The following is a 21,667-nucleotide window of genomic DNA, read 5'->3' on the forward strand; positions in this document are numbered from 1 at the left end:
TCTACACCGAAGTCGGCGTCACATCCTTGTTATGGGGAAACTCGTTTTAAGGTGGAACGTCGAGACTTAAGTCACTTTATGAATTCACGAAACTGCTTTGGGTTTGCGTTTGGTTTCATTACATTGAACAATTTACTATTTTTTAAATAATCAGGTAAGGAGCATACACCACTACACGCTTAACCTTAATCAAAAGACTTTAATGGCCATTACTTTCTTAAATGTGTGTGAAAAAAATAATGATAGGTTTAAATTATTTTTGTTTTAGCCATCAAAATATATCGATGGGCATCGTTAGGCCTGTAAGTGGTGCAATACCAACAGGAAACAGGAAGCAGCGCCTTTTAAATGCCCCAAGATCGTATGCACATCTGGAAGGTCAAGTTATCCGTACATTTTATAACATTACATGCAATATCTCTAATTATCATATTATTACTCTTTTAGCAATTGGAAATATGTATTGGTAGTATAAAAAAACGGATAAAAAACGAAATAAAATGTGAGTACAGATCAAGCCTTATGTAGGTAGGTGAAAATGGCATATCTGGATTTTTACGTTTCACAGGCTTACCATAACAAAAAGCTGTTTAGGTTTTGAGATTAAAAAAAAGAACTCGAACACAATGTTTTAATTAGTATGTGTAAACTTTATTTTTATCTGCGTGCTTGGCTCCCTAAGCAAGCAGCCATCACACGCATACACCCATTTCCCTCGTAAGTTCATAACACACTCGAGAGACACTACCACGCCTGCAGAGCCTAGCAACCAAAACAGCTGTTGCCAGACCTCATATTTTTGTTTTTTCTATCTTTTCCTAAAAAAAAAGTTTTTTTTCCTTCCACTACATGACACTAAAGACATTGCTTATGGCTTGCAGTAACACTGAACGTAAATCAACAGAAGAGCAGCATCATAAATTATGCATAAGTCATAACTAACACGAACTTGTAAAGATATAGATATACTTTGAATCTGTGTTGTATTTCTTTTCCTTAATGTGATGCAAATCCCTAACCTGCAACATACAAGCAAAAGCTGTGAACTACAGTCATATCATGTGAAATTCACCATAATGAATGCTCATCAAAAGCACTCTGGTACAAATATCAAGACATTTTCTTGTATTATGCTGAAGAGACAACGGTCAGAATGCTACAATGCTCTTTGTAAAACCCACCACTCATCTGTACGTGCTCCACACTACCATGAAGCTGTGTGCTACTTTACTCTTTCAGACACACTCCATACAAGAAATCTAGTATCGCTGTGAATGTAAACGAGTAACAAAAATGTAATACTGCAGGACAAAAATGTGAAAATGATGCTGCAGGACTGAGAAAGAAGCTCGTACCAGATGCGATCACCAGTGTCTGAAGAATGGCATCGCACATTCACTGAAACATTTATTCATGTATACAGTCTGGTCAATACAGTGCTAATTTTGAGGTCTTTTAGTACTTATGTTCTTCCTCTCACCATCAATGCTACATGTCTATAAAACTATTAAAAATATAAAATCTTACAGATAGTTAGATATGCCTCATTAGTGAAGAATGAAATTGTTATGTGGTTAAGCGCATTTAGCATGGTCTTTTGATTGTGTGCATTGTATTTTGTTGGTTTCAGGGTCTCCATCATGCTGGACTGGCCCCTGTCTCATAGGCATATACTTTCCAGGGTTCCTAGGGTGGGGGTGGGGGGTGGGGGGGTTAAAGGTTGTTTGGATACCAGGGAGTTAAGGCTGAAGGTTAAACCCATAGGCTGCTGTAGTGTATCCAGGAGTTGCGTAGCCATAACTAGGGTATGCAACTTGAGGTGCTACTGGAGTCTGACCTGAAGTCAACATCAGCTGCTGACCTGCTTATAGACACACACACACACACACACACACACACACACAAATATTTTGGATCAGTACAGTTCTATACATCTGTATGGTTTTTCAGGGCAATAACATTTGTTAACTGCTGCATAACAGGCAGAAGGTAAGTAGAGCAGTTTGATAAGCAGTTTCAGGTTGGGAAAAGCAGAGAGAGAAAGAGAGAGAGAGCACATACTAAAAAAGGAAGGGAAGATCAATATAGGTGTTGCTCCCCCTGGTTTCCCCATTCACATACCATATACTATAGAGGTGGGCTCCCTGCCTTCTTCTTCAGTGTTTCTCTTATCCTCAGCTTCTTCAAGCTTATCCACCTAAACACACAGAGAGGTCAGCATGGACCAGACATTTGAGGCAGAGAAACACGTGTGTCACGGTCACTGGTCTCCTGTGCTAAGGGTTAGGGTTAGCACCAGTCTAAGTCCATACGGCCCTAGTGTATAGGGAGGGGACAACCAGGTCTGGTGAGGATCCATGCTGTAGTGGGGTGCAATGAGGTGTTCTGGGTTCAAACATTCCTAGCTGCCCCTTCACCCACTACTAATGCTTTCTGATGTAATATTCATAATCGTCCCAGAGCAGGGGTATACATTTCACATCATATGTCTTGTGTATGTTCTGCCTGAAAGGAGACAGAAATATAAGTGAAAATATTTCACACCCTTATACCTGCATGCATGTACCTCCATGCAATCAAAATATACATCATGCACTTCATGCCAAAATTTGTTATATCTACGACTCTTATTTAGGTAAGATTTAGATTTCTCTGTTCCCACTAAAATGAAAACAGACTACAAAAAAAAAAATTCATTTACCACCTACAGGCGAACTTAGTGGACTGCACTACAAGCAGTACAAGAAAACATTCGACCTTTCAGACATATAAGATTAAGAACTGCAAACTGATCTTAAGAAGGAATGGGAATAAAATTACAACACCATTAGTCAAGGGTAATCTGCTCCATTAGCTACAAGTTTACAGTCACGCAGTCAAATGACAATTCAGAATGGTTGCTATGGAAACAACCACAGACGACATGTTGTTTTTTTTTTTTTTTGGATTCAGATAACAGAACCTACCCTCCTGCTCTAGATATCACCAGGTCAGGGTGAGACAGAGAGGAAAACAGTGGGCATGTGACTTTGTTTGATGACACTAGACATTAACTACACTGCATTAGCAGGAACTAACACACTCACCTAGGTGACAGTTTAGATTTGTAGATCACACACACACAAATACACACACACACACACACACCGTGCTCTCCAAGCCATGTTACAGCTGTATTACAGTTCATCAAGCAAACTACAGTGAGGCCTCTTAGAGGTGTGAGAGGTCAGTTAGTGCACTCTCTACATACTATATCTGAGAAAGACAAGAGTACCTTCACCTGCCCAGCTAACTCATCCACCTGCAGAAGAGGGGAGACAGATATATGGATCTATGATTCAATTAACCACCAAAGGAACCCCCATCTCTCAGTTAAAATGGCCCCTCTCAGAAAGACAAGGTGAAACTCCTTTAGCCTTTTTCCACCAATGAGGAATGGGTTCTGTCCTGGTTCGTGCACATAATTTTGAACTGTTACGACACATTTTCACCAAAATAAATAGTATCCAGTACCCGCAAATGTTCTTTCCCAGCTGAAGCCACAGAATAGGGTGAACGTAACGACATGCGGAGGCATGTCAGGTTGTGAAGTTGAACGGGGTGATGTTGTGCTCCATGGTGTGCTGGGTAACAGCAGAAAGTCACATGACGGGGGCACTGAATTCAGCTACAGTAGTGCTGGGTACTGATCTCCATCCATGGCTGCCTCTTTAGGCAGATAACGTTAAACTTAGCCTACATCTAATGTAATATATTTTCATGACCATTTGCTATTGTTATGTTAAATTAGCTAATTATTTTTTCATTATCTATTATTACTGTTATCTATCTTTTTTATCACCAATAGTTGATCCATACTAGCTTTTTGGATAAAAACAAATATCTGTATCAAGAGCACAAATGGTCACAGGTAAAGCTCTGCCATCTTCTTACTACTAGTTCTGTTGTGTGCTGTGTCACACCTTCTGTAAACGTTGCATCCTGGGTTAAATTAACACTGCAAATGCAAATAGTTGGCCGGATCTCTGAAAAGCGCAAACTAGAACAGAACTTGTTCTTGGTTGTTGGAAAAGAGCTGTGTGTGCACCCATGCATGTGTGACTCACCTTGTTGAGGTATTCCCTCATCACCTGGGTGAAGTAAGGCATGGCGAAATCCTGCAGTCCATGTCTCCAAGCCAGCTCCATCACAACATCTGGAGCTAGCAACTCGTAGCAGGTGAAGAGGCAGGCAGCAAAGCATTCTCTCCTGCCCTCCTCGAGGAACCAGCGCAGCAGGGCCTGGGCCTCCTCACCGTCCTTCGACTCCGCCGCGTACTGCATGGCGTCCTGACCCACGGACACAGGGAGACACACAGGAAGAAAGATGAAGAAAGAAAATATGCTTCTGTGTATTACGTTAGTGTTTGAATCCAACACTGAGGAATAATGGCTGCACGGTCTGGACTGATGGGTTCATCACGTGGACACTGATGTAATTTTGGTTCTGTGGTTCTGTATTCATCCACATGCAAAAATAAAGAAATGCACGAGGTTGAAATATATTACATCTGATGACCATTATTTTGCTTGAAAACTGTGCACGGTGTGTGCATACTTTGTACAGATTGTCTTTCTTGCAGAGCTGGATGCTCTGAGCCCAGCGCTGGTTGGTTTTGTAGAGGTAAGCAGCAATGCGTCTGAACTCAATCAGCTCGTGCTGCTCCAGCCGCTGAGCCAGAATGATGGCATCAAAGTTGTCGTAGGCGTCTATGGAAGCACGCAGACCCTGCACAGGATAGAGCAGGAATGAGGTCAGTGGTGGAAAAGTACACAAAACAACACATTGTAGTGTGTGCGCATGTGTCTGTGTGTGTGCTCTATGTACCTGGAAGTCTTCCTCCAGTGTCAGGAGGTTGTTTAAGGCCTCATTCACTGCTCTGTTGTTGTGGGTCTGCACAGATCTCAGATATGGCTTAACCAACCTCAGCTGATTCGCCTAAAAAGGTTTACAGTAGTCAGTATTTTGGGAGGGGGGTGTACTTTTAGTTACTTTATCTTAGTAAAATCTATGTTGCACTGGTATGCTGAAGTTATACTACACTTTTATATTTCTAAATATTATTTCATATACCCTAACCCTTCTAAGTATTATCAGAGCAATTTTATAACATCTCATTCAGATTTTCCATCAGTTAAGTTATTTATTAATGCTATCTTAAATTAAACTTCCTTCACTTGTGTGTGTGTATGGGTACAAACCTTGGAGATGAAGCCGACTGCTCTTGTGTGGTCAAGTCGAGGTGCTAGTATAGTCAACAGGTCATTGACTAGCATTGGTTTGTACTCTAAGTAGAACTGCAGTGATTTATAGTACAGCTCCACATTCGCTACCTACATTTATGCAAGAAAGCAAGAGAGAAAGAAAATGTGAGATGGGAAACTGAGACAGACCTCTGGCACTGTTAGGAAGCACCTCTCTGTGTGCATGTATGAGAGCACAGCAGTCACCTTGCTGATGATCTCTTTGAAGGAAGCATCTTTCCATGCATCTGTGGGGTGTGTAATCATAGTGATGATGGCGTTGTCATACTCTTCATACTTATCATACAGGAAAACAAGCTCCGCCCACATGTGGGCTTGTTCTGCTGCTCGCAGCACCTGATAAGCAATGATAAGCACCGATAAGCATTTCGCACAGCGATCAAATCATGTATTCTTCATGTTATGACTGTACGCTGTACAGGTTCAACTCTATTAACATCTTCTGGTTTCTGAGTGAACTACATAGGTCGGCCTGGCCATCACACCTGAAGTCCTTCAAGCTGGTCCATGTCATTAAGTGTGTATGTATTATGGCATGCATCCATATCCCTGTGTATATGTTTGTTCTCTCCATCTATAGTGGCTATCCCATACATGGTTTCACCTTTGGGATGTTGACTCTGGACCAGAAGAGCTCAAGATGTTCTTTCATCTTCTGGGGCTTATATTTGGAGTACAGAATGGCCAGCTCGGTGAACATGCCCATATGAGCCCGCTCCAAACCCAGTGCAGCCTCCAAGAGCATAATCAGCTCCTCGAAATAACCCCGCTCCTGAGACACACCCATACCCAAGCGCATGCGCACACACACGCACACACACGCACACACACACACACACAGTGAGTAAAATATACAATGTTTTCATTCAATAACACCTACGTGTGTAATACGAACAGCAGTGCTGTACCTGATAGTAGTTGATAAGTTCTTCCAGTTCATCAGCATGAATTACGATGTTTAGGCCACAAATCTGAGCCAGTCTAAACTCCTCTCCATCTACACATGCAAAACACACCTGCAAACACACACAAGAATAGCATCTGTAGCCAAGATATTATTTGTCAATAAGGACAATTTCTTATTTATTGTTATCGATTAATTATTGTTATTTCAGATTTCAACTAACAAATGAACATTTTGAGGGGTTTTTCATTTTTAGCCATAGGCATTTAGCATTTGAGAAAGGTGAGAAAATATAACGCAAAACCTTTTTTTTTGCCGTTGTGTTAACTGCAATGCATATACACCTTTGTTCTGTTCCTATGGCAATATCACCATGTGGTTCCACCGTTACCTTCCTCTTGAACCCTGTACTGGCAGCAGCAGTGCCTCGTTTCTCTTCATTTGTCTGGGTATTTACATTGAGCTTGATCAGATATTCTGGCTTGCTCCTTTATATATTTTCCAAATAAGTGTTGTTATCTCCAGGCTTCTCTTTATGTTTTTTTTTTTTTTTTTTTTTTACATTTGGTCCTGTTTTTGATGTAATCTTTGTTACATTTCATTCACTTTGACATAAGACTGTTTTTAGACTTCTGGATTTCTAGTGCAACTTCTAGTGCCACCCCAAACACTTTGCTCATCTTTGTTTACTGTTCTCAGAATTTCTTGACTGTTGGGTTTTAGTTTGTTTGTTGTTATCTCTGTTTTGCTTTATATGTTTAATTTGTACTGTTGTACTGTTCATTATGTTGTCTGATTTTTTGGTAATTATGCATATTTCATTGATATATTATTTTACTCTGGGTGAACTACTATGAAAAGGTCTTGCTTTAGCTGCGCGTGAAAGAGGGCACATGTTTCAGCTTTTGCAAAGGAGCACACTCTGGTATAATATGCCTCACCTCCTACACAGGGGAATAGAGATAATGCAATTCATAGCCTCTAAAGGAAGCAGCAACCAACCTGTTTGTAACTGGGCTGAAATGTAAATGAAGCATTGTTTTGTGACCAACTGGTTAAGTCTTTTTAAGTTTTGCTTTCTTGCTGATGACCAGTGATGGGTGACAACACTTTTGTTAGGACCTTAAAATGTATGTATGAAGTTGGTTCATGCTGAATAAATGCAAGCTCCCCAGCCTGAGTGCTAAAACTTTACTAGGACACTACGAACACTAATCCACCATGTTTCTTTGGCATAGTCAGCAGGAATCCAACATTCTAGGAACCAGTGTAGACCTTTGGGACCAAGCAAATTCACCATCAAAAGGAAGCCTCTTAGATAGCCTCAAGTGTGATGACTCATTTTAGCAAGCCACCCCAAGAGGATCTTCCAGCCTGGGTGATGTAATTATTTTTAAATATATACATGTCAAAAAAGAAAAAGAGGAGAAAGAAGTCTTTTCCTCGGTCAATTAACCAGAGTGGGTTAAAAACTGAAGATTAGAGCTCTGCTATAAGGATGGTGTGCACTTCCCGTGCACTTTCTCCACATGCACCACCTGCCCCACTTCCACCAGCCCCTGCTCCATCTGCACCTGGGATTGAGAACCACCACAGGCAGGCGTCAAACCTGCACCACCAGATGATGACAGTGATGAAGCTGGGCCTTCTCAAATGGAAGAGAAATAGAAAACACACCCACATTCCACTTTCAATCACATCTCCAGCCATTTATGAGTGTGAGAAGCATAAATGGTGAGGAAGCAGTCACATATCTCTATCGTTCATAGAACTCTTCAGATATTAAAATCCACAGTCAATATAAATAAAACAATCTTTATTCTTTACATCAACTGTCCAACTATTGACTATATGTATTATAACATCAAGAATGGAGCCAGATTGAATAGCTGTCATGGATCAGATGACCGATGATTCATTTCAGAGGAGTAATCCCAGACTACAGACTAGGCAAAGGTTAATGCCATATGACCAAGATATGACAAGCTTGTAAATTAATTTCTGGACATGCTACAGCAAGCACCCTGGTGTATAAGACCACACAGCAAAATACAACTCTATCAACATGTGGTTCTCTGAAGGACTTTTATCACCAGCCTCAAAAAAGCCAAACCTTCTTGCATCAGGAGGAGGATAAACTATCTAGTAAGCTTACTGCACATTCTGAGCATGCAGAAAAAGAGCTGAGAGAGAGGAAGGAGAAGACTCAGCAAACGCTCTAGGGTACACAGCACTTTTTCTATCAAAGAGAAAGAAAATCAAAAGGAGAAAAAGAAGGTCATAAGGACAGGGCTAAGGTGGTGGGAGTGGCCATGGCCAAGGTGGTGGGAGTGGCCATGGCCAAGGTGGTGGGAGTGGCAGAGGCTACCCAATGAATAATTGGCAATGTATCAACTTGGGCCAATTGGGTTACTGGGTAAAAAACAAGTCTGTACATGGAGAGTCTACCAATTGATTGTGGATACAATTATAAAAAAATGCATTCTGTCTTGCCCCGCTCTACATTACAGTATGTTTATAATTATGGCGATATAAAATTTATTAATGATCAATTTTCTTCCATTTCTTAATCTCACTGCAATTCATATACAGATAATGCTTTGATCCCGTTTAAAAAAGTTTATTAAAAAAAAAATAAAAAGTATTTTTTAAAAGTTAAAAAAATATTATTATTATTATTATTATTATTATTAATATCATGTTGGTAATATCATTATTAGCCACAAGGCACTAATTATTGGTTATTATTTAACCAAGCACTAATTATTTGGACCAGTAAATTCTACATTGGTGTATTCCTAAGTAAGTTAATACCTCTTTCCATGTTCGTGTGGAGTTAGCTTTGCGGGCACTGTCCACTGCTGCCTGGTACTCGCTAAGGTGAACTAGCGTGGACGCTAGCCGTGCAAAATTAGACACGTTGTTGAAGAGCAGCTTTGCTGCATCAAACATGCCCTCCTCATAACAGCGGTCTCCAACCTGCGAGCAAAACAGAGGCACCAAACAGAAAACAACAGAGATATGAAATAGAAAAAATTGCACAAGAGAAGCACACAAGTGGAAGCTCTAGGTATAGTCTGCCTCCTTGTGGTCACACGCAGTAGTGCTCCAAAAGTTACACTACTACATTCCATCTACTGAGTCTTAAATTGTTAACACATGGCCTACAGGTAATCTGTCAGAGTGTTGTTCAGTGTTTGTACCTGCTGGATATGAGCATTGTTGGGGCCACTGACAAACTCTTCCAGTTCAGAGAGGCGGCTGGTCTTAGCTAGAGCAAAGATGAGTTCTGTTTCCACATAAGACTCTCGTGCTTTCTTTCGTGCCATCTGCAGAAACTTCACCAGATCCTCCCAATTATCTAAAAAACACACACAACAATGCACAAACACTCACAAATGGACACAATAAGGTGCATCTGTGCACGTGATGGCACCCAAATGGCAACTACTGCAAAAGTCAAATAATATATGACAAGCTAAAAACGACAGCTCTAAAACACACCTAGACAGAGGTTCTAGCCCTCAGGGACCCCCAGCCAAAGGTAAGCAATTAAAGGCTGTCCAGGGCTGATTACCTGGGTCAGACGTGCCAGCAACTGGAATAGAACAAACATCATCAAGCTGGAGGTCCTCAAGAACTGAACTGAACCCTCTGCACTAGGAGAGTTAATTCATGTCCGTGAATCGAGCATCGAGCTGTGGAAGGATATGTGATGGTTAACACTCGTACTGTTTTTGCTGGCTGCATCTACCACTTCCATGTAAGCGGAGGGGTCGTCTGCTCTGATGTAGGAGTCGATGGCCTCCTTCACCAGGTTTTTCTGAAGTTGAGCCCGGGCGAGCTGACTCCACACCGCTCCTTCCGCACAGCACTCAGCAAACTCGTATGCCCGGTCCAGGTTCCCAATGTGCTCGATTAGAACCTATGCAGTGCCCATACACACACACACACACACACACACACACACACACACACACACACACACACACACACACACACACACACACACACACACTCATGTATTTCTTGTTATACAATAGCAAACTACTGCCTATATGTCTGCTTAGCCAGTGAAAATACAGTGCTGAATTAGTATTTGTGTGTACCTGTATAGCAGAGGTGTTGACATCAAACTTCTTAAAGATAGAGAAGGCCTCCTCAAAGAGCTCGTTGCTGATGGCAATGTTAGCAATATCTGGTGCATCATAGTTATCCAGGCGGTCGATATAGTCCATGACCCGAGTGCGGTCTGCTTTAATGGCCGTCAAAATCAACAGGTTCTGCAAATTTCTGTTTCACACATGCATAAATATATGTGTCCACATGGGATTGAACAGTATAAGCAACCACTCATCACTTATCTGTCTTCTGGTTCTACCTGTCCTGCCCCTTGGATCTACCCAGTCTGTCCTGTCGCTCTAAACAGCACGCCCTGTGGTTCTTCCCAGCATGCCCTGTGGTTCTTCCCAGCATGCCCTGTGGTTCTTCCCAGCATGCCCTGTGGTTCTGCCCCAGTGACGGTATATATAATGGACGATATGTCACCATTGATTCCCATTGTGAACTTTTGAAGCCACCAAGATGGCCGCACGGACACTGCCATCTTGGATGCACTTGCGCAGTAGATGAAAATTGGAGCCAGAGCATGCGCATTAGAACCGGTAGGCAGGACAGTGTCTCCGTCCCAACATTCATTAGGATACCAGTATAGACACTTTTGACGTTTTACAAAATAAACAAAGGTAAAAGGTTTTAATACTGCTGTCGAGAGTTTTGCTGTAGAGAGTTTTGATAGAGTTTTGCTGTTGAGCACATTCACGTTTGAGCGTCTGGTATTAGATGTCAACCAACACAGCTATTAACTGGTCAATCACCTTATCGCCACACCCCTTTAAGTAACACTTAATAATTTCTATAAAATCTGTTTATCGTAGAGAAAAACACTGGGAGAGATACTAACGCAATGGGGTGTTATAGAATTGACAAAATATAATTGCTCAAAAAACTTATTTTACGTGTAATAAAAATTCAAAGTTTCTCGTCCGGCCCGTTCACTTACATGGGAATGGGCGGGGTTAAAAGTTGTACTGCAGCCAGCCACTAGAGGGCAGCTGACACACGGAGACTTCACTTTTCACTCGTGTAGTCCAGTCCACTTATATATACGGTCTCTGTTCTGCCCAGCATGCCCCGTGGTTCTACCCAGCATGCCCTGTGGTTCTGCCCAGCATGCCCTGTGGTTCTACCCAGCATGCCCTGTGCTGACCTGTGCTCACTGAATGTGGAATTATCCAGCACAATCTTCTCCAGGAGCTCAATGAGCTCATTGGGCAGGTCTGCAGTCATAAAAGCTTTGACGGTTACAGACACCTCCTCTGGGTCCTGCGTCTCAGGAAGTGCCGTCTGGACCACCTACTCCCACCCAAAATACAAAATAAAAATCTTACACAAACATTATTCACAGAAGATGATCTTATTCCTTACAAATAGCAGTTCTCCTGCATAATACAAAATGGCGAGGTTGATCATTTCTGATAAGTATTATGATAGCGTGGCCAGAATGCTCTGAGAAGACTGACCTGGTCGATGAGTGGTCGCCTGTGAGGATTACTCTCCTCCAAAACCACAGCCCAAAGGTCCGGATCCTTACGCCGAACCAGATAGCGTGCTTCACTTTTAAACAAGGAGTTCTCATTGCACACCTACAAATATATACAAGTCATCCTCTTTTTAGGAACGACTCTTTTTTTCGGCTTTTTCCTTCTTTACAATGACTTGAAAAGAAACACATAATTTGTTGTTTGTCCAGTTCATAGTGCTCGTTACCTTGACGAGCTCCAGGTCGCACTGGCCCCTCTCATAGGCCACAAAGGCCAGGTGTGGGTCCCTCTTCTCACAGTATCGGCCCACAATGGTGCTGTCGTAGTAGGAGTTCTGTCTCAGGAAGTGCTCGGGGTTGCTGTTGCTGTCAATGTAGATCTTGGCCAGGGCATTGTGGGTGGCAGGCTCCTCACAGCCCTCCTGCACCCGTGCTTCCAGCCAGGACGTCAGCAGCTTCAGCCTGTAGGAATGCTCTTTAGAATAGTCGGCCTGCACCACATAGCAGGTGCTACATAATCAAGCGGCTTAATAGTACGTTTCTGTAAATGAAGCTGAGCTGTCACTAAGTAAATGGAAAGCATATATATATATATATATATATATATATATATATATATATATATATATATATATATATATTTTTTTTCTATAAATAATTTGAACGAAATGTGATATCTGATATTTCGATTTGTTCTAAAAAATGAAACACAATACTATGCAATGTGAAGTTTTCAATAAGACACATGAGTGGCTGCCTTCCAGTACTTCTGAGTAGTGGTCTCTTTAAATAGCACTTTTCCTCCTTTTTATACTTTACTTTTCTCTTTATTACTTTACTTTTCATGGTTTCTCCAGTTTCCATTTTTACTAATTATCCTGCATATACATACTCTTCCTTGATCATCTTCACTTTGCAAAGTATTGCCATTCCTCTGTGTTTGCATGCCGAGCGTTATTCTCTAGCCTGTTTTCCTGTGTATTGATTTCTGCCTGTGATTTTCTGACGTCGCCTTTTGACTTGCGCTTTTTGTACCTTTGCTGTTTTTGGATCTCTGGATTTTTTAAAACTCTTTTTGCCTGTTTGTTTTTTCAGACTCCATCTTTGCTCCATTATAATAAACCTGCACATGGATCCCAATACGTATTGTGATTCTGACTTGTTACAGTGGGTGTAGATGATGTCATCTTCTATCTTCTCCACTAGACTTATTCCAGCCTGAATAAGGGGAGTGGCACTGTAAGAATAATGTTCTTCAATTTCTCCGGTGCCTTTAACACAATACAGCCCCTACTGCTGAGAGGAAAGATGGACAGGATGCAGGTGAACCCACACCTTCTAACCTGGATCATGGACTACCTCACCCACAGATCACAGTATGTTAGGCTAAGGGACTGCAGGTCTGAGTCTGTGGTCATTAGTACAAGAGCACCACACAGGACTGTGGTTTCTCCCTTCCTTTTCACTCGGCACTGGACAAACTGGACGGGTCAGTGTGCACAGACACTCTTTTACAGGAAGGAGCAGAGACAGCTGTATTTCCTGAGAAGACTGGGGTCTTTTATTATCTGTAGGAAATTTCTCCAAATGTGCTACCATTCTATAGCTGCCAGCATTCTTTTTATGCTGTGGTGTGATGAGGTGGTAACATCAGGAAGAGAGAGGCAATATGGCTGAACAAGATGGTCAGACGGGCAGTGTGTTTATTGGAAGGCTGCAGTCACAGAACTGTTCAACTGACTGACTCCACAGATCATTCTTTCCAAGTGTCATCAGACTTTTTAATTCTGCCCGTGGCGGGAGGGGTGCCACCGGGGGCAGAGATGAAATCCTTACTCCTCAATCTTAAGATTAAATACTAGATGACTAGATATGTATGTTACATATGACTTACACTATATTGCTAAACGTATTTGCTCACCTTACTTTACATATAAGCTTAAGTGACATCCTATTCCTAATCCATAGGGTTTAATATGACGTTGGTCCACACTTTGCAGCTTCAACTGCAACTATTTTGGGTTTAGGAGAATAGTCCACAAGGTTTAGGAGAGTGTTTTTGACCATTCTTCCAGAAGCACATTTGTGAGGTCACATACTGATGTTGTACAAGAAGGCCTGGCTCTCAGCCTCCGCTCTAATTCACCCCAAAGGTGTTCTATCAGGTTGAGGTCAGGACTCTGTGCAGGCCAGTCAAGTTCATCCACACCAGATTCTGCCATGTCTTAATGAACATTGCTTTGTGCACTGAGGCACAGTCATGTTGGAAGAGGAAGGGGCCAGCTCCAAACTGTTCCCACAAAGTTGGGACCATGGAATTGTCCAAAATGTCTTGGAATGGTGAAGCATTCAGAGTTCCTTTCACTGGAACTAAGGGGCCTAGTAATATTTATTGTATTGTACTAATATTTATTGTATTGTGTCTTTATAAGCTACTGTATGCCTCAAATTGCCTCGGGATTAACAAAGTATCTATAGTCCAAAATTTTGTATACATTGGCATGTAAAGGTTTAGGTCAAAATCTCTGTTACTGTGAATAGTTGAGTGAGTAAAAGGTGAATTCATTTTCAACAGGCATAAAGTTAAATTATGACACAGTAAGATTACTTTTTGTTTATACAAAATATCAAAAAGGGGAAGGATTGGACACCATGCATTGTTAGTGCTTAGCAATAGAGCACAATCAACACTGTGAATATATTCTTATCCATATTGTGAATTTACAATCATGCCTATATCGATATTTATGAACGTTTATATTCTTTACTCAATATGAAACTGGTGTTAAAGTGCAGTACATGTCCAGCAGGTGGCACCTCAAAAAGAAAAAAAACAAAGCTTTAGAAAAAAATCAACACATTCGTCTAAGAGAAAACATGGAAAGGTTTGAGGTGTATTCAAAGATTTTGTTTAGGTTGGGAGACTGTGAGGGCCATGGCAAAAATGAATGCCTGCACCTTTTGAGGTAGTCCACTGTGGATGTTTAGGATCATTACCCGATTGTAGATCATTACATCCTGCTTCCGTCAGCATAGTTTTGACAAAGTGTAATGTTTGCTTGCAGAATTTGCTGGTATTTAATTGATTCCATTCTTCCATCTACCAATGAAATGTTCCCTGTGCTGCAAAACAAGCCCAAAGCATGATTTGTCCACCTCCATTATTTTAGATGCAAATATATCTTTGCTTGTTGCAGCCAAAAGTTCTATTTTAAGCCTTTCTAGCGATCCTACAAGCAAATTTTTCAGACAGGTTTCTTGGTTTCCAGGCCTCAACTTGATCTACCATTCCAGTTAACTACCATTTCTTAATTACTAGGGGTGACCTGCAATAGTCACTGATTCGACTATAGTCGACTATACCCCCTAGTCGACTATGAACGTCATAGTCGAATGTACCATTCTAACTGCATGGGGGTGCCCAAGGATACTGCTAAGCATTAGTTGATACATGAAATGTCTTTGTTTTTGTTATACATAGCCTTTTGTCAAATAAAATCATCCTAATTTCTGTTAATAAATATTTTTAAATGATGTGTGCGCATTAACAATAGGCATCTTCCTTACTACACATTAATAAATCACACCCTGCAGTTGCACAATCCAAATGAGCGGAGCTGAACACGCTACAGGATAGTCAGCATTTGCCGAGATTATAATGGCTAGTAAAAAAACTCCAAAAGTGTGGGAGTATTTTGAAAAAGATAAAGATGAATCAAACAAAGTAAAGTGCAAGTTATGTCGTCAACGTCTTTCATTTCACATGACAACAACCAACATGGCATTCCATTTAAAATGCGTAAGGCGAAAAAAAAAAACAGTTCAGCCGTTTGTCGTTTCGGTCGTGTCGTCTCATCGTGTCTCGGCAAGTAGGCCTATAAACATTTTTGTTGTTGTTTGCTTTTTAAACCCTGTTACTTGAACCTTTCCTTATAATTTTTTTGTTGTTTTGTTTGTTTATTTTCAGGCAAGCATATTTTATTATTTAAAATATTTTTGACATTTTGCACAGTGCCTGTCTGACAGTTCGATATGGGCACTGCGCACTGACTGTGACTTTTTTTGTTTATGTTCTCTAATGTTTCATAAATAAATAAATAAGTAACCAAATAAAAGCTGAATAAAGGCAACCTACCATTTTTATTCATTTAGGTTAGTGTTTTAGTTTTTTACTTTGAAGTGGAAAAAAGTCCTGAATGAGAACGGGATCCTGTTTAAGGTGCTCTAGATAAAAAAAAACCTGATTCGACTATTAGTCGACTATTAATTACATTACAAATTACAAATTAAGGCAACAACTACTTGAAAACGCTTTGCTATCTTTCTATAGTCTACTCCTGCTTTGTGGACATCAGTTACTTTAATGTTCAGAGAGTTAGGCAGCTGCTTATATTAATCTGTGGCTGCTGGTTTTTGGTTAGTGTTATCTGAGAGCTCAAACCTCTTGGGGTGACCAAACACTTGCATGGTGTTCCGAACTTTACCCAAACATCATACATAAATCTTGCTTAAAATGTTGAAAAGTATATTTCATCTTTAACTTCATGCCTTTAACAGATTCATTCATCTTCCACTTGTTACCAGGGGTAACAAAAGGACTTCCACTCTAATGACACCCTATATGTAGAACACGGAACACATAGGTTTTGTATCATAGATAGATCTCAAAGTAAAGTGTACTGACGTATACTGAAGAAAGTAAAGTGTACTGAAGAAAGTAAAGCTCCTTGTTACCACTAGACCTACTCCCCCTTTACCTCAGACAACTCCAACATTGTTCCTGCACAATCAATAAGATTTCCCATTGACACTGAAAAACGGACGATGTACACATTCAGCTACCTGTTTCTCTTTTCAACCTCCTCCACTAGATGTTCCGTGCTGAAGTCTCCCCGCACTGCCATGATCAGATTCTTCATCACTTCTTCTGAGCAGTCCACATCCAGCAGGCCTCCCACTACCACTGGCAACCGACTGGGGTTCACCTACACACACACACACACAAAATATTTAACATACCCTAACATTGCTGCTGTTGATACATTGCTACTCATTGCTTCTAGGGGTTTACAACCTTTTGGACGTAGATCTCGATGTACTTCTGCAGGTTGTTGCGATACAGGTATAGCACGAGGTCATGGACAAAATCAAAGCGATCGCAAACGATGATTAACGGCAGCTGATCGGTTAACTTGGCTTCCTGTCAGTCAGAAAAACACCATAAATCCAATAACAAAACGTCAATTAGTCTGGGGATAATATGCAAACACACACACATGCATGCACTAATACTTAACACACTTACAGTTTGCTTTACTAAAAATACTAACAAGCTGTTTGTAACAATTATACACACACTAGAGATACCAATTTTTCTATAGTGACCTGATACTGAAATTTGATGCGGATAATGAACCAATATTTTTTCATTAAAACCTACTATGGAGTAGTGGTTCTGATGTTTGTGTGGGATTTAGATTGGTTAGCAATTTTGTGTGAGATGTATAATATATTTTTACAATTATCATACATGAATATGACATATAAATAAAATATTTATTTCTAACAAAAATATCCTGCATCTCATCACCAACATGAATCATTACTTTTCAAAGGCATAACTTTGCTATGAAATGTGTTGGTAACAAGAATGTGAACCAGGTGTTTCATTTGCTGCCCCATGAATTCATGTTCCCTGTTAGAAATCATTGAATCGTTGATTTAAAACAGCGTTGCTTTTTTTTACTTTGGAAATGAACACAATAAATAATTGTCTGTTTTTTTTCATTACTGAATGCAAATATAATTTCACTCAATTTAATATCGAACTTATCATTTTTCTTCTCGTGAATTTCAGCACTGAATTGCTGTTCTACCCACTACACATCAGACACTGAAGAGCAGGCAGATAGAGGCTACCTGCAGTGTCCTATAGTCTCTTCACTAGAAGACTGCTGGTATTAAAATTAACTATTCAGATTATGGATCGCACAATAACTCAATATAACTTATTTAACTATACGCTTTTAAATATAGCTTGAGAATTGTTTATAAAGATGAAAATATATATTTTAATAAACTTTCCTGCTGATAAAAAAGCTAAATAATAAAATATAAAGTTTCCAGTATCAATTTTTTCTTTGAAAAGTAGCATACATAAAAAAACATAAAAGTAGCAGGAATAAAATAGAAGTACAGCAGTTTTCCCTTAAAATCAAACCATCCTTCCAAATGTAAAATACATTTTTAAAAAGAGGATGAGAACACAAACATGCATTCTGAACAGCTGGAATGGGCCATCTTCACACTGCAGTCGAATGACTTACTGGGTGGGACATAGAGTAACATTAAACTCTAATACACCATTTACCTTCTGTGACCGACTGCGTCACCCAAAGTGTGCTACAGAGCGTTACCGGAGATCCTTCACCCCTGCTGCAGTTAGACTGTACAATCAACACTGCTCTTGATGGCAATACACTTTTTGCTTATAGTGCTTATAGTTCTTTTTTGCTTATATTCTATATGTATATATGTATCGTGTAAGTTTGGAGTCTTGTCCCTTGTACTACTGTCACTTTGTCACTTTGTACTACTGTCACTTTGTCCCTTGTACTACTGTCACTTTGTCACTTTGTACTACTGTCACTTTGTCCTACTGTCACTTTGTCCCTTTGTACTACTGTCTGCTGCTGGGAGTTGTGAATTTCCCCATTGCGGGACTAATAAAGGCTTATCTTATCTTATCTTATCTTATCTTAACTTATCTTAACTTATCTTAACTTATCTTAACTTATCTTAACTTATCTTAACTTATCTTAACTCTACATTCAAGCCATGATCTTGATTCTAGAATTCCTGGACTGGAATACACACAGAAATGCATTAACACCTCTGTATGCTTCACAGTAAATGGAGAGGTGAGTTATTAGGGCTGTCCCTAAATAAGTAGGAACACACACACAAGAGTGGTACAATTCTTTGAGTTTTGGAAAGCATCAAAGCATCAAATCCCCTGTTGTTATGTTGTGTACTCAACAGCAACACATCCTCTAGCCACACAACATTGGCATGATAATGATGCAAGATTGCAGATTTAGGACATTTATTCATCAGGCAAAAAAGTTTTAAAGATTAAAATATGTTAGAGACTACACTCTCAGACTCTTTTATTCATATTCTCCTGGCAATGCCATGAGGTTTATCCCTGTTCACTGCATATTTCATGTTTCATCCCCATACCTGCAGAAGAGGTACCATTGATATCAGCAGTGTTATAGCTTTCTCCATATCTGTGCAATTGTGTAGCATGTTCAATGCCATTAACAGTTCACACTTTGGAAGGTCTTGGTCATGAAAGTGTTGCCCTTACACTATTGCTCAATTCACTCAAGTAAGCAGTAATGTCTACATATCAAGTCACGCACTATGATGTATTCAAGTCACGCACTATGATGTCACCAGTGAATCATCATCAGTTTTAGACTACATTGATTATTCATGGCACCTCTACTTCACCCGACCTCTGCTTAACACCAATAAAATGGAAAATGATAATCACAACATGGTTATTCTAACTGAAAGATTTCTATGGACAGTAGTCTAAAGCTTAATCTCCAGCTTATTATTTTCAGTATACCTTAACAGCGTACTCTACAGCTTTTCAGCTTTTTCATGCACTTTGAATATACTAAAGCCATAAAGTAATTAACTTCATGAAGTCAGAGAAGGACAGTGCTTTACTGGTTGGGTTATTCTTTTCTCTCCTGCTCTGTTTCTGTCAGGTTTCTGCTACTCTTCCTCCTCATCTTGAACGTGCACTCACTAGGCAGACAACATATTCCCCCACACTGCCTTGTCAAAATTACATGTCAGCATTACAAGTCATCACATATGTGTAAGTGCATGTATATTATGATGTACACTAATACAAGGACAATAAATTAAATATTCTGTACATTGGAATATACTAATTTTAAACATCAATGTGCAGAAAACTATAGTTAAATAGTTAAACTAACTGTTCACACACTATGCTCAAAATAACCCAGTTGTTATATGACATTTTCAAACTAACTTAGCTTTTATCACATGACCTGCCTCAAAGGACTGCTCTGCTATTTTTAGTATAAATTTATGATGACATCGAATCATTTTCTTTAAAAACATCTCCCCATATCTAATAGCCTGCAGCTTTTTTCTGATATTGATGCAATTTTGTTACATGGTTTCACATCAGTTTCACACAATTACTTTGCTCTTTCTCTCACCTTGAGGAAATTTTTGACATGCTCAGGGTCATAGCAGCTGCTCTCTCGGCAGACCCGCTCCACCTCCTTGATCTGGCCCGTTTTACAAGCTGCCTGGATGTACTTGAAGTGCACATCAGGCTCCTGGCTGAAGTTCACAATGGAGCCCAGGAAATAGAACAGACCTGTATGTGTGTGCAAGTGAAGGAGCAAAATGGTGAGAGACACAAGTAAACAAAAACAAAAAAAAACAAGTCTTCAAAAATGTCATTTAACAATTACAACTGCAGGGGAAAAAATACACTGCCTCCATTCATGAACTCATACCCTCATAGCTCTTGAAGGACTCGAAGAGTTCCACCAGCGTGGCCGTGCCCAGCTGCTCGTGGTACTTGGAAGCCACCTGTACAGTCAGCTGCAGGTTCTGCCTCAGGTTAGCCGCTAGCATGGCCCTCAGGCACTCCACAGAGTCACCCACAGACAGTGAGCCAAAGTAGTTCACCAGCCACTAAGACAAAGAAGAAACTATGGTTCTCCTTTCTAATTCTGTCTACCTACAGTCTTAACAGTTGGCTAAAAATTTGGATTCCTTAACTCTCGAAAGTTTGCGGGATTTAATAAAACCTTCATGACATGAAGAAGGCTCAGAAATAATTAAGGCAAACGCACCTCAGGGTTGAGCAGGTGTGTGTGTACGATGGATCGTTTGATGTCATAGAGATCAGTGTAGTGTTCTAGTGCCCTTTGCAGCAGGCCTGCTTTCTCAGACAGTTGAGCAATGTGAGCTCGGTCATAGTGGGTAAACATCTGATTACCCAGAATGGCGTCTGCCACCTGAAAAACACACAAACACATAGGAGCACAGGTAGTTTGCAGGATGTTTGATACTGTCAGTTTCCCACCTACATTTCATGCTGTCCCTGTGCACTAGTGTGGAGGATACTGGCCCTATGCACTACAGTGTGGAGCCCTGTACCCAACACTGTGGAAGTCGCTGACCTCGATCACATCAAATTCGCAATACTTGTCAGAAGAACTGTAGTTGGATATTTTGCCCGAATTCTTCTCCATACTTGGAATGTGATTGAGTTGAGGTTTAAGTGCTTTGATGCTAACCTGGGGGGCATGAATCAGATTCATTTCCAGGAGGCGTGTCTGTAGATGCCCCTCCTCTGGTTTGTTGTTTTTTAGAGCATCCAATAAGAAGGAAGTACATTGCTGCACCAAACTGCCCTCCATAAACACATCCACCACCTAAAAGCAAACACATTAAGATGCACTTCCAGATGTGTTTTGACAGATGGAAAGGCTCTGCTAGAAATATAACAGGGAACAAAGAAAATTAAAAAGGAGGGAAGTAGGAAAAACAGGGAGAGAGCAAGACATTTTTTGCTAAAAACATGGAGAGTTTGCTATAATCAAACAATGTCAATGTCACTATCCTAAGAAGGAGTTATTTACATTTTAACAATTACCTCGTTTATGTTGGCAAGAGGCTCCTCATCTTGAACCAGCATCTGTGCAAACTGCAGTCCCTTGTCAGGTCCAGCTCGTAACACATTTCTCAATAGCATTATCCAGTCTGGAGAGTAGCCCATCTACACACAAA

The 21,667-nt window shown here is 40.4% G+C and overlaps 1 protein-coding gene and 1 long non-coding RNA gene across 6 annotated transcripts in view; one reads left to right on the top strand and one right to left on the bottom strand.

Annotated features, from left to right (window-relative positions):
• The first annotated feature begins 2 nt into the window (after positions 1–2).
• LOC143512746 (uncharacterized) lies at positions 3–1,299 on the top strand. The gene is made up of 2 exons (XR_013130519.1): positions 3–154; positions 269–1,299. It is a non-coding gene; the product is annotated as an uncharacterized LOC143512746 (long non-coding RNA).
• A 411-nt stretch (positions 1,300–1,710) lies between these two features.
• cltcl1 (clathrin, heavy chain-like 1) overlaps positions 1,711–21,667 on the bottom strand; it is a 39,587-nt gene continuing 19,630 nt past the window's right edge. Inside the window, exons 10-34 of one of the 5 annotated variants that reach the window (XM_077003397.1) lie at positions 21,534–21,656; positions 21,175–21,312; positions 20,728–20,892; positions 20,386–20,566; positions 20,080–20,243; positions 16,884–17,009; positions 16,652–16,794; positions 12,037–12,271; positions 11,790–11,912; positions 11,477–11,622; positions 10,317–10,500; positions 9,940–10,132; positions 9,785–9,805; positions 9,411–9,568; positions 9,022–9,186; positions 6,212–6,319; positions 5,908–6,075; positions 5,490–5,639; positions 5,241–5,372; positions 4,867–4,977; positions 4,597–4,767; positions 4,107–4,328; positions 3,281–3,301; positions 2,122–2,197; positions 1,711–1,861 (exon numbers count right to left, since the gene is read on the bottom strand). In XM_077003397.1, coding sequence (XP_076859512.1) covers positions 1,740–1,861; positions 2,122–2,197; positions 3,281–3,301; positions 4,107–4,328; positions 4,597–4,767; positions 4,867–4,977; positions 5,241–5,372; positions 5,490–5,639; positions 5,908–6,075; positions 6,212–6,319; positions 9,022–9,186; positions 9,411–9,568; positions 9,785–9,805; positions 9,940–10,132; positions 10,317–10,500; positions 11,477–11,622; positions 11,790–11,912; positions 12,037–12,271; positions 16,652–16,794; positions 16,884–17,009; positions 20,080–20,243; positions 20,386–20,566; positions 20,728–20,892; positions 21,175–21,312; positions 21,534–21,656 — 3,546 coding nt within the window. In that variant the 3' untranslated portion in view covers positions 1,711–1,739. Of the gene's footprint in view, positions 1,862–2,121; positions 2,198–3,274; positions 3,302–4,106; positions 4,329–4,596; positions 4,768–4,866; positions 4,978–5,240; positions 5,373–5,489; positions 5,640–5,907; positions 6,076–6,211; positions 6,320–9,021; positions 9,187–9,410; positions 9,569–9,784; positions 9,806–9,939; positions 10,133–10,316; positions 10,501–11,476; positions 11,623–11,789; positions 11,913–12,036; positions 12,272–16,651; positions 16,795–16,883; positions 17,010–20,079; positions 20,244–20,385; positions 20,567–20,727; positions 20,893–21,174; positions 21,313–21,533; positions 21,657–21,667 lie in introns of all 5 variants that reach the window. The other 4 variants (XM_077003396.1, XM_077003399.1, XM_077003398.1 and 1 more) reach the window with 4 other exon arrangements.

Source organism: Brachyhypopomus gauderio, chromosome 4, assembly GCF_052324685.1.
Source record: "Brachyhypopomus gauderio isolate BG-103 chromosome 4, BGAUD_0.2, whole genome shotgun sequence".
In the NCBI taxonomy this organism is placed as follows: Eukaryota; Metazoa; Chordata; class Actinopteri; order Gymnotiformes; family Hypopomidae; genus Brachyhypopomus; species Brachyhypopomus gauderio.